The 12,467-nt window shown below is 50.0% G+C and overlaps 5 protein-coding genes across 5 annotated transcripts; all 5 read right to left on the reverse strand.

The window, feature by feature from the left end:
• Positions 1-63: 63 nt before the first annotated feature.
• Positions 64-1,658, reverse strand: BDV37DRAFT_292072 (NAD(P)/FAD-dependent oxidoreductase; the record flags this gene model as incomplete). The annotated part of the gene is made up of 7 exons (XM_032089097.1): positions 64-202; positions 253-326; positions 385-802; positions 865-1,334; positions 1,394-1,441; positions 1,498-1,542; positions 1,605-1,658. The coding sequence occupies 7 exons, from the start codon at positions 1,656-1,658 to the stop codon at positions 121-123; spliced, it is 1,191 nt and encodes a 396-aa protein (XP_031943830.1). The 3' UTR covers positions 64-120.
• Positions 1,659-2,549: 891 nt separating this feature from the next.
• BDV37DRAFT_280794 (serine hydrolase domain-containing protein) lies at positions 2,550-4,507 on the reverse strand (the record flags this gene model as incomplete). The annotated part of the gene is made up of 4 exons (XM_032086661.1): positions 2,550-3,384; positions 3,433-3,697; positions 3,753-3,890; positions 3,949-4,507. The coding sequence occupies 4 exons, from the start codon at positions 4,505-4,507 to the stop codon at positions 2,550-2,552; spliced, it is 1,797 nt and encodes a 598-aa protein (XP_031943831.1).
• Positions 4,508-5,142: 635 nt separating this feature from the next.
• On the reverse strand, positions 5,143-6,904 carry BDV37DRAFT_280795 (Alpha/Beta hydrolase protein; the record flags this gene model as incomplete). Its single annotated transcript, XM_032086662.1, has 7 exons — positions 5,143-5,246; positions 5,298-5,372; positions 5,421-5,742; positions 5,790-6,056; positions 6,114-6,230; positions 6,285-6,363; positions 6,414-6,904. 7 exons carry the CDS (start codon positions 6,902-6,904, stop codon positions 5,143-5,145), a joined length of 1,455 nt encoding a protein of 484 aa, XP_031943832.1.
• A 407-nt stretch (positions 6,905-7,311) lies between these two features.
• On the reverse strand, positions 7,312-8,770 carry BDV37DRAFT_242677 (C2H2 type zinc finger domain protein). The gene is made up of 3 exons (XM_032081350.1): positions 8,580-8,770; positions 7,991-8,474; positions 7,312-7,890 (listed from the first exon to the last, which is right to left on the reverse strand). Exons 1-3 carry the CDS (start codon positions 8,717-8,719, stop codon positions 7,333-7,335), a joined length of 1,182 nt encoding a protein of 393 aa, XP_031943833.1. The 5' UTR covers positions 8,720-8,770; the 3' UTR covers positions 7,312-7,332.
• Positions 8,771-9,097: 327 nt separating this feature from the next.
• Positions 9,098-12,027, reverse strand: BDV37DRAFT_292076 (glycosyltransferase; the record flags this gene model as incomplete). The annotated part of the gene is made up of 7 exons (XM_032089098.1): positions 9,098-9,315; positions 9,374-9,512; positions 9,574-10,111; positions 10,168-10,932; positions 10,984-11,220; positions 11,272-11,851; positions 11,922-12,027. 7 exons carry the CDS (start codon positions 12,025-12,027, stop codon positions 9,098-9,100), a joined length of 2,583 nt encoding a protein of 860 aa, XP_031943834.1.
• Positions 12,028-12,467: the final 440 nt, after the last annotated feature.

Below are 12,467 nucleotides of genomic sequence, written 5' to 3' on the forward strand. Positions count from 1 at the left end.
TTCGATGGAAAGTCCTGTAATACAAAATATAATGTTTATTGGGTATATATACATTATGACTGTAACAAGTTCAAAATCATGGCACAATCAGAATAAGTGTGGCTTGACGAAATTGTCGCTCTACAGATGGTACTGATTAGAGCTGTCAATGGAAACCCCAAGCCGCTGCCAGAACGCCTCGACATTCATATCCTCTCGTCCACTGCATATTCTGTTAGTAAGTGAATATCTGGTAGAAACAGGGACACTCACTCATCTCTCTTAATGATGGTGGGCTCAGTCTGCCCTTCGGCGACATTGGGATTGCGGAAGACGACATTATATTTCTGGAAACGGTCAATCCTGGTCCAATAATCCAAAGACCCCACTATCAGGGCAACATACCATTCCCAGAGTCAGATGGATCGCTGCCGGCATCCGGGGAAAGACGTCCTCGGGATTCTTGCCTTCGATCATAGCCTGGATGTTCTTTGCGACCACAGCGGCCTGCGCTGAGCCGGGCCGAGCAGCCTTCCGCAGTCCTGTATCGGCGATGTCGCCGACTGCGAACAGGTTGGAGTACTTGGGATCAAGGAATTGCATCGTGGGGCGAATCCGAATGAAGCCATTATCGGGGTTAATCAGAGACTCCGACGTGGAGGGGGTCAGTTCACTGATGAGACCATTATTTGGTGTTTGGCCAGTAGCGCAGATCACAAATTCTGTCGACAATTGCGTGCCGTTGGTGAGCTCGACATTAAATGGACCTCCCTGAGTGGGATAACCCTCGGCGGGGATTTTGACACGAGCTCCAGTCACGAATCTGTAAAGCATTATAATTAGTCCAATGCACACGCCTGTAGCCTAGGATCATGTTGCACTCACTTGATTCCAAGCTCATCAAAACGCGCCTTGACAAGATCATGCAGACCTTCATGGAACCCCGACATTAACTGGGGCCGAGACTGCACTACTGTGATTTCCTTATCGGGGTAAAACTCCTTTAAATCCGTCGCCATCTGGACGCCGACTGCACCACCGCCGGCGATGAGGATGGACTTTGCCCGTTTCACGTCGTTTTGGTGGCTCTGCAGATATGCGACGGAGGAGAGCTTGTCATCATGCCTCATACCGGCCGGTTGTACGAGGCGGGTGCCGGTTGCGACGACGAGATATTCGAAGGGAATTTGACTAGAACCTTGCCATTCACGATCCAGCTTGACGTGTTGCGGCTGCACGGATAGAGCCCTAGCTTGCACTACGGCATGTCTGATTGGGCTTGAGGTACTCGGGAAGACTCCCGTGTATGGAATGAAGGCTTTGTGTTCTTGTCCGGGAACGATTGCGAACCGGGGCTGTACAATAGACACATTAGTAAGTTGGAATCAGGCACAGAGATATCATGCATGCTTACAAAGGTGAAGAGATGGTGGAAATGACTGTGTGGCTCAATCAGGAGCACCTGTAGGTTTAAGGTCAGACACTTAAAGCAAATAGTATGTCAACTCAGGATCCTACCCTGTGCGTGTTCGGCACTACTTGTGCGAGCTCTTGGGCTGTGGTCTGAATTCAAATTTAGTATTAGGCATCAGGAATGAACAGGTAGAAACTCAGTCATGACGAACCTTTCCCACATATGACCCTCCGACAACAATGATATTTCTCAAAGAACTGGCCATTTTGTGTCAATAATGAAATTGGAAAAAAAGATGAACTGTTGACTGGGGTACCTGGACGCGCCTCTTTTTAAGTACTCGATCAGATAAGGGAGGCAAAGCGGAAAAAGACTCTGCCATGCACCACCATTGGTCAACGGCAGCCGGGGTCGGCATGATTCCGTTATCAGATCCGTGGTCTCGGGGCTCGGGGGTAATTCCTAACTCCTTGAGGAAAATTCTCCTTCTTAACGCCGATCGCATGGAATATCATGCCTCGGATGGCCACTTCCGGATCGCCTTACGCCTGTTTTTCCGTTTGCTGGATGTGCGATTAGCTAATTATTCCGGCCTCATGACACTGATCATGGATATCTCGCTCGGGGAGGCCCGAGTTTCGAAGACCAGCCAGTCGGAAATCAATCTGGGGTCACCGGAATTCGGAGGCCGTGACTCACCTACATCCGCACATCATCTCCGAGTATAGGGCTTGTACGAATGCTGCAATTGTTTCAATGCTCCAGCGGTGGAGTCTGAGGTTTTACCCGTGAGAGGAATATCTATGCAAGTTGCCGAGATGGCATTCAGCAGAGAAGAATTGGTATTAGTGTGCCTTTCTAGACGCTGTACAACGTGAGCATATTCCTTGTCCCTAATAGAATGTTGAATGAAGCACGTCCCTTCCAAGTTCTTCTGAAGGATCATTACTCCCTTGCGGATGCAAATATGGTCAGGTAACAGAAATACCATGTGCTTGCAGCTTATCAATTCTCAGCCAGCGCAAGCTCCGTGAAAGACCGAACGGAATAACGAAAGCGAAGTAAACAATACTACGAAAGAAAAGAACATCTATAGCTACACCAAAATGTAGCATATGCTGCATAGAACACCAGTGGTAAAATCAACGAGTCCCTTCTATGCTCGGCGCAACTCTTTTCTCAATAGTCGAGGCTCAGCAATGGTTGCCTGACCTTTCTCAACGGTAAACACCCATTCATCAACGCCAATGTTGCCAACTCGAGAGCCATCGACGTTCAGCCAAGACTGACAAGCCGAGATAAGACCCTTTGACGATCCAGACGTATCGTAGTCAAATACACTGCGGAAAAACACGTGTTTCACTCTGTCGCCATGTACGCTCTCCTCAATACCAGTGGGATATAACGTGACGGCTAGCCCTTCAAACCCCGAAAGACCTGCCAGAGACTGAAGAAAGTCGATGCCATTGCTCACCCATTCAGTTACCTGGAGACCGGGCTTGTCGTGATCCGTGGTAATGGTGACATACGAATCAGCTGTGGAATTACCCCCTGGGCCCTGGTATGTGCCTGCATAGGTGCTGTTTGCTTCTTGGCGAGCGGCCTTGTCAAACGCAGGAGTGAGCCGGTCAATGACTAGGTCTGCTAGCCCCCATACATTCATCAGCGGGTTCGTCGGGAGGTCAGCGGCTGTGATCGAAAAACCAATTTCATACTCTGGAATGAGCGCAATGATATCGGCGTATGCTCCTAGATTTCCTGACTTGGAGTAGACGTCAATGACGTGGTTAGGTCGGTTCGGCAGCTCGTAGCGGAATATTTCCCACGGCGCCCCTACGGATGTTCTAAAGCTGGTGGTATGGCTCAGCGGTTTGAGCCAGTGGCGGGTCAGGGTTGCCGAGAGATTCAATGCTGAGGAGCCAGAGTGGGATTGCAGAATGGAACGACCAATGACGGCAAGATCGTTGGCACTGGAGTATGCACCCCCAAAGCTAGGGTATTGTCAGTTTTGTCACTCGGAAGGGTGTAGGGCATCTTACGCGTCACCGTCACCCAGATTAAAATCCCACAGGCTGGCCGTCGCGTTGACCGGGATGATACCAGTGTTATCATTCTTTGGGGTGAGAAGGCTTGTGGAGTTGAGATTGAGCGGTTTCACTATGCTGTTATCGAACATAGACGGGAATTCGATTCCGGTGATGTTCTCCATCGCGTAGCGCAAAAGCTGGTAAGCTGCATTGGAATATGCGGGCGTGGTGCCAGGAGCAAACGTCGGATCTTCACTGACGATGCCACGGAGGAAGGCTTTTATGCCCTGTTAGCTGTTTGAGAGCTACGAGAATCTATCGCTTGACTGCACCTTCTCTGTCGCACGGATTACCCCCATTTAGACCTTCGCCCTGATTGCATGTTGGGATATCCTTCGCTGGAACTGCAGGAAGCCCCATGGCCATCATTTCCTCGTTACTATATTTACCGGCGAGATCCTCAAATCCGTCTATATGAACAACAGTTAGTTCATCGATGTCCAGGCTTCGGGAGTGGACACAACATACAATCATGGGGCACACCACTCAGCTGTGCAGCCAAATCACCGATCGTGATATCTCGCCATCGAATCCGGGAATTTTGACTACGAGGTATTGCGTCCAGCTCTGGGATAAAATCCGTGATTGGATGGTTCCAGTGAGTATATCCGTCATGTGCCAGCAGGGTTAATACCGTGAGGAGTTTCGAAATGCTTGCCACCCGATAAACACTATCAAGTGTCGTATTCTCTACACCCTCACCCGATTTGGGGTTGTGCGTTGGTGAGGTGTAGAGGTATTCATAGATAGAGTCCTCCGTGTGGGAGGAGAATACTTTGATAGCGAATGTCGTTGTGTTGATAGGCAGTGAGCCGAGATCAGTGGCACCAGTAGTTAGGGCTGCTTCAATCGCTTGGGTGAGGTTGTTGGAAGCCGCCTTGACATCGTGTCTGGAGACATGATCACGCGGTGGAGGGTATAAGGGAGTCTGTAGTGGGCAGGAATTTTCAGTATAAGCAAGAGTGGCCAAGAGAAACGAAACTAATTGCAGAAGCTGATGAGCTCGAATAGACGGTAGGGATAACATGATGGCTAGACTTGAGCACGAATGACTCGTGATGAGGAATCGACATCATTTAGGAAAACGAGAGCGCTTTATAGTAATATGAGTTTACTGCTATTTGGTGATATTCTCCGAAAGTATGAATTGCTGGATGGATGCCTTACCGGAGTACAAGCTCCGCCATATCATCATTGTAACTCATGTATTCTCACTGGCCAGCTTGTTCATGAGTGGAGATCACATAAAGTATCTTTGCCAACACATCCAGATGATATTCAATTAACCTAATTGGCTAGTCCGCTTGTTCTTGGCTGAATTAGAAACTGATTGGGCCTAAACTAAATCTTACTCCAATCCTACGGGCCAGGTTGTGGCGGAGCTCCCATACAAAAGTAGGACATATAAATAGTAGAAAGACGAACCTTAGGCAGATCCGTTTCAGAGAGCTTCATTGGACTTTATTCATTTATTTATTGCCTATAGCCAGTTCTCCTAGCATTCCAAGAAAAAGAAATGTGCGTGATTTAACCACGCCTCCGTCACCCAGAGCATACAACATCTCAGCCTGCGATTTGTCCTCCAGCGATATCGTCGTAAGTTCATAATCACCTCTCACTCGGCCATGTACTCAATTCCGACACGAATCTACGAGCCGTACCCTAGGGGCTAAACTTCCCCCTACGACAATGCGAATCCCACTTCTCTGCAGAGCTTATCGTTGCCGGGATACGGTTTTCCAGAGCTAAATTCACTAGTGACCGGTCTGAAGGTTGTCTATTAGCAATTAATCAATACGGGTGGCGATCAAACATACTCTGTGGGGTAAACTGGGGCCATCCATAGTCACTCAACCCGTTCCAAGGGTCTTTGGCAAATGCCACCCATGCGCCTAACCTCGTTAGCTAGGATCCGGGAAAGTTGTGGTAAATAATAGTACCCTGAATGTATTTGCTCGCTGCAACCTCTTCTGGACTGGAGGGCGGCTGAATAGTTGTCTCGTTGTATGTCCCAAAGACAATGGGTACATCGCTAGAATGATACGCTCCAAGCCATGGGGTTGGACTCAACCCAGACCAATTACCGTGGTAAAGGTATCGCCAGGTGGGAATATCTTGCTCGAGGCGGTTGCCCACGGTCTCAACAATCGGGCAATTAAATGTGTTCTGAGTGGCTGTGTAGACCAGTGTCTCATTGATAGACTTGGAGCTAAGATTCATGTACGCTGATGCCTCCCGATCGGCGCCGCCGATCAATGTTGGCTGCAAGAATCAGTTACTGGCCGTATGTAGACCGATAGAAAGCTTACCAGCCGAGCAAGGCCCCCTTGCTTTGCACGAGCTTCGAAGTCAGCGAATGCAGTTACGTTGTCTGCCACCGGACTAAAGCTGTAGGACCCAGAAGACACTTCTTCGAGTATATCTTCCCACGGCTTGTCCTGCATGCACTTCAGAGTCCTGCAACCTAGTGCCTGGGACAGGTTCTGCCAGTTCTGGTGGGCTGTGTCTTCGTTTATAATGATGGATGCGGCACCCGATTGCATTACCACGCCGTGTACGATGGGATCCTTCGGGTACTGCCAGTCAATACAGCGTTAGTTTCAGCTTCCGTCCATATGGACCCATATACGAACCGCGTAAGTGTACAGGTCTGTCGATGCTGCTCCGGCACTCTGGCCAAACAGCATAATTCGTGAAGGATCTCCGCCAAATTGCGCGATATTACGCTGCACCCACTCAACGGCAAGTCTCTGACTTCATTAATTCTTCATCCATAGAAGAGCGACATACGTCTGGCGGCGTACCTGGTCAAGAAGTCCAACATTCTGCTGTCCGGGTTCAAGGCCCGGCGCGTTAGGATACCCGAATATAGAAACGCGATAGCTATGAGCCGATGGTAAGCTGCGAAGCTCCCACAATTAGATTGCACTCACTTAAACGTAACGACAACGATATCCTGGTGATCCTCGACTAAGTTCGTCCCGTCGTAGAAGGGGATCGCCGACCCGCCCTGCGTGAACCCTCCACCATAAATGAACATCATCACGGCTAATTTACCATTTTCTTTCTTGGTTTTGGGGGTCCATATATTGATCGCAAGACAGTCCTCCGACATGCTCTGCGTGTTCCATGGCATGTAGGGCAGGACACTCCAGATAGACTCGTTGGAGAAGGTGTACTGCCCCGGACATGTCGGTGGAAATGAATCGGCCTGAACCGTCTCGTTAGATCGCGATTTGGGCACGGGTGGCTTGAATCGACGTGACCCCCCAGCTGCCTCGGCATACGGTATGCCTAGAAATGCACGAACGGAGGAACTGTTGTAGAAGCCTTCTACTGGACCACTCGTGGTGTCGATGTACAGCTCCGAGGCCAGCGCCGTAGACGACAGGATTGTCGCTACAAAAATGCCGAGCCTGACCATGGTAAGATTGTTCACTGGAGCCCTAACGGTGTTAGTATCATTCTGCAGGTATTTGAGCTCCGAGCAAACAAGCATTAAGTATCCCAGATAGAAATGCGGGGGGCGCGGGGAATCTTGGTGTTTGGGCTCCACATTCTGAAGGATTTCTCCGATTAGCCTGAACCTTTTTCAAGACAGTAACTCGGATATCACGACTGCCGAATCTCTTTGCCGTCGGTGATCTTCTCTTGTATGTTAATCTATTTAAGTTGTCAAGGCCTTGGCACGACTGCAGTTATACTGTGATCATGACCAATAAACCTCTTTTATATTGCAGCACGATTGATGCCAGTAGCTCAGACCAAAGTCTATTCGATAACGCCTGAGACATCAGTCTTAAACATTGGTATTGATATGCCAAGTCTCAAGACGACGTACAGCCATGTAGCTCAGATCCAATCGAAATCTGCACCATCAGATTGCAGAAACCTGGCCGCCTGCGATATCCAATTATCCTCCTTATTTCTATCGCTATAAGACGCCGGTATCCGTGAGGCCAGACCAGAGCTAGCATGCCATAACTCGTCGCTATCCGGCATGGCAAATTGTAGGTCGGCCAAGGAAAGAAGTTTCGCGTCATCGACGCGGCATCGGCGGCATACTTTGTACAGGGCCAAGGCGAAACGTTTGACTTCCTCAATACCGACCCAGATAAAAACGTCCGGCACTGAGGCAGAGTTGAAGTGCGCGAACATAGTCGGATAGGAAAACATGTTTCGCTGCAGGCAGCTGCGGACCAGCGCGACCAGAAGCTGGGAGGGGATTTCAGAAAGACTTTGTTTCATTCGGAGGTCTAGTCGATCCTGGCCACCTTGTAGAAGAGCGAAAATGAGGTGTAGCAGTATCCCCTGGTAGGTTGCCATCGGCCAGGGATCGATAGATCCGGGAGTATTAGAATGACAACCCTGTTGCTGTTCGCCACGCCGGCTTGATACATCCCATCGATCCTATCCGAGAACCTTATGTTAATGAAGAAAAACAAAAACGAACCCAAAAATTAGGACGAAGGAAAGATTAATGGAACGGAACGTTTATCATGAAGCTAACCTTCTGTTGATAGATAGACGTGGTCAGCTGTGCATGCAGATCCATCGCCGAGGGCTGGCCACCCTCGGACACCCACAATCCTATCATCGCGACCGATTGTAGGAGGAACGCAGGTTCATTATTAGGATCAAACGTAGCTCTGTGGAGGAACGGCCAGTAGGGATGAAATTTCTCGAAATACGCCTGGATGTAGGGCAGTATTCTATTCGGGCTTTTCTCAATAGACTCAGAGTGCCGCCTTAAGCCAAGACTTGCCGAGGCAGGGTGTACAACTGAGCTTTGTGAACTTTGTCCTTCACAGCGCTGAGCAGACTGTGTAAAGGAGCACTGAAGCCCTCGCTGCACACAGGCTGCACAGGGAGCATCCAAATTTCCGTCACATCTCGATCTTCGCGAGCGACAATAACTGCACGCCTGGGCTGCACGGCCGCGAGGAATGTCCTTGTTTTGATGGTGTGTACGGACATGTTGGCGGAGCGTGTCACTGTTGCACCGTCACTATCGATTCACATCATTGCCTCGGAGGTGGAATAGGGATGGTATTGGCATTCCAGGCCTATTAAAGGCTCTCTCAATGGTAGATACTCACTTCCGACCAAATGTCTTATCACAAAATGGGCATTGAGGGGAGTTTGCTTCAGAATGGCATTTTGCGTGGCGGATAAGGTGTTCCTTGCGGCGATAGCGTAATCCACAGTGGCATTGAAAAACCGGCTCCATCGTCGTCATTGTATGGGTTCTGTACTTCTTACCTTATTGGTAATAGCTCAGTCTCGCGTAAGGGGGCTTCAAAGGGCCAGAATGGATGTAGTGTGTAGTGTCTATGGGTGGTGCAAGAACATTGCATAGTGGAGCTGGGTTGCCGATGGGATCCCGAATGAATAATCACTGCCCGCTTTTTGCTCCACGATACTGTCATTTGTGACTTACCTTTAAACGAAACAAAATGACATTAAATTGCTACTTTGTTACCTTGTTTCCTCAAGTGTCAGGAAAGAAAATTGATATCATTTGGTCACTATAATTTTGTACGCGTTGATAGAAGGACATACTTGCTCGGTGCTGTTGCAACAAATATGCACAGGCAATAGGATCGAACCTCCAACATCAGCGAGCCTTCTTCTCATGCTTCAATCGAACTCCTTCCTCATAAGTTTTCCATTTCTCCAGGACAGCCATCTTCTCCTCCTGTGACGCAGCCTGAGATTCTGCCACCCCTTGCCTGATGCGACATTTGACAATGTAACCCTGTCGGTCCGCTCCATATGAATGTTCAATGGCTCGATGTACGCCATTTAGCGGATAGCCGATCAAGCCAAAAATACCTAGAAAGCAAATGTTGATCAGATTGATTGAATTCAGAAGATCACGGACAACTCTTACCAGCTTGAGGTTTAATGATCAAGCCACCCAAACCTTTCCCCACGCCTTTGGTCATCCCACCAAACCCACCATCTTTCCACCCGCGGCTGGGTTGCGTTACAACACCAGTGACACCGTCATAGCAGCCGTATCCGAGTTCCTAGGTCAATTAGCATGACAAGTACTATTCAATCACATATGAATGCTCGCGGAACATGTACCTTTCCGGCCGCAACAAATCCCGACCGGATGCCGGTCACCTCAGGTAGCTCGCGCACAGTTTCGTCATTGTAGAATCGTGGAGCAATATGCGCGAACTGAGAAAACAACAGGGTGACCCCCATGGGTACTTCAACCACCCAGTTCAGCACCCTGCGACCCAGATAACTCGAGTTAATCGCTACCCGCTGCAAGGGATTTCGCTTGACAACCATCGAGGGTGTTCCTTCCTGCGACTGCGTGGTCATCGAGGATGACAAACTAGCGGTCTCCTTGGAATCATCAGTAGTTTGCGCACGCTCCTTTTCTGAGGTTGCACTCGGCGCTGCGTCAGAGGCTGGCTGCGTGAACATGGCTCTACGCGCCTCGCAGGATGGCAAGTTGTAGTTCTCCGCAAAACGGTCCGCAGCCGGACTCGCGATATTGTGGATTGCGTCAACGGGCACGTCGACGAGCCCGGTGAGGAAATTGCTCATGGCACCGGTGAAGCTGTCCGTCCCTTCACAGCCTTGTCTGATGTCGTAGCGTTTTCCACGGTACCTGTGGAATATATGTTAGCACATGGGGAAGCGTCGAACACAGACGGTATTGCATACAATTTGACATCTTTCGGGTTGAGCTTCTTCTGCTGGACCAGGTAAGTAGCTGCAAAAGCACTGAGCAGTATCTTGGTTCGTCTAACACGCCAGACAGCGGCACGATCAGGACATAGCATGCACTGCATCCGACGAAGATCGAGTTGGCTATGAAAGCTCGCTAAGCAATCGCGGGCGCCGTCCTCCGCGCACATTTTCTCGGCCAGGATCTGCGCCTTCTCGATGGTGGAGGTCTTCAAACAGAAGTGGATCGCATCGGCCAGACGATCGGCAGTAAGCTTTTTGTGGGGGATGGGCGACGGTCCTGCTCCGTTATGCTCAATCAGAGCACCCCAGAAGGGCTGGTCTCCGAAAAAAGGGACAATGGTAGTTGGCCGGCCTAAGGCAAGGCCGGCAGCCGTCGTTCCTGCGCCTCCGTGGTGGATTACACAGGAAACCCGTGGGAACAGCCAGTCGTGGGGACAGTTTCCGAGGAAGAAGACGTCCGGGCGATTGATGCTTTCGGCTCCGAGACCACCCCATCCCTTAGAGATCAATGCGCGTTGGCCGGTCATTTCAACGGCGTCTAGAATCATCTTGGTCAGAGCATCTGGGTCATCGACCACGATAGAGCCGAATCCAATATAGACTGGTGGCGGGCCTGCAGCTAAGAACTCAACCAGGTCTGATGGAGGCACGAAGTCGGTGTTTGCGGCTAGGAAGTTGAAACCCGTTACTTCGATATGCTCCTGCCAATCTTCTGGCTTTGGCAGGAGTGAGGGTGACCTATTGCATTCACTTAATGGTTGGATTCAGGTACAGGGACAGCATACGAACCACATGTAGGTGAAGGGAATGCGCAACCGGGAAATCAGACTTGGAGCGCGTATAACATCCAGCTGCTCCAAACCCAGTTCAAAACGACGAAACGAATTAACAAGATCGCCGACACCTTCCCAGATAACCATCTCCATCAGACCGTAAGAGGCGAAGTTTGCTACCGACGGCTTGATATCGCCCACCCGGATATTTGCTAACGGGTGCGAAAAGGCTTGAGTAGGGGACCATGGCATTCTAAAGCCATCAGCAGCTGCAACTCAAGAGAGCCATGCAGTAGAGACTAACGTGAACATTAGATGCAATGGAATAGCCAGTTTCTCTGCACAGTGGATATGGGCAAAGCTGGGCGGATTCGCGACGATAGCATCGGCCACGAATGGTGCCGCCGTGATGGCCTCGTCACTAGTCATATCGATACCTTCGCCAGCTTCAAAACAAGATCTCCAGCACCCGCCGAGCATTATCCTAATGTCTCTGCGACGTTTTCCGACCCCCCCTTGCCTAAGAGTCTCCATCTTTGGGATCAGCTTATCATTCTTCACCATAAACGACATGAGCTCAGCCGGATCGCCCCCGATATTGAAGAACTCCAGTCCATTGCGCTTCACAAAATCCCGGAATACCAGATGAGTTGCTAGTCTCACGCGGTGTCCATGTCTTTTCATAGCTCGACCCAAGGCGATGAATGGTTGCACGTCGCCGCGCGAGCCCACGACGTGAATCACCACGTTTAGCCGAACTGGAAAAGGAGTATCGTCACGTTGAACCTGCGATGGGCGACGGGTTGTCTTTCGCTGGAGAGCATCCAACAGGCTAGCTACCTGTGGGTCGTCCTCGTTAAGCGCGATATCCACGCGACCGTCATCTGCGGGAATGACGACAAGTTAGCTCCACTCGTGGCAGAAAGTATAGCTAATAATAAACGTATATCAGACCTGTGACCTGTGCGTTTGCGTTAAAGCCGTCAGTCTTGAGCTGCTCCGGGCCCTTCGACCCTGGAGCAAGAGCTAGTGGGATATTCGGCGCTGCAACGTTCGCCATTTCAGCGGTATGATCTTTCCATGAAACAGCCGTCTAGGTCCGCATGTACATCTTTAATAAAGCTTGGTCGGCTGTGGCAAAGATAAAGTTGGCTCATGACGTAGCAGGCAGACTGGTAGAGAGTTTGAGAGTTTTGTTCGTCATTTTATACAGTGCAGGTATGTAAGAATACCTCGCTTCCCCGTCGCGTAGTTCCATATCTTCTCCAAAACAGCAAGCCGGTGTGCGCTAGACATTGAGTAGTAATACATAACAATGCATTATCCAAGCACGACACTCGAGTGACAGGCGATTGTCCATCTGCAACGTATTAGCAGCATTAGCTTTTCCGCACCAAGAACTCGGCATACCGATCCATGGGTGTGGATTCGGGAACCAGACCCGACTTTCCGTCCAGAGATTGGTAATTCTCATATAATCGCATTTGACAAATGTCTCAT

This window comes from Aspergillus pseudonomiae, assembly GCF_009193645.1.
Source record: "Aspergillus pseudonomiae strain CBS 119388 unplaced genomic scaffold BDV37scaffold_16, whole genome shotgun sequence".
NCBI lineage: Eukaryota > Fungi > Ascomycota > Eurotiomycetes > Eurotiales > Aspergillaceae > Aspergillus > Aspergillus pseudonomiae.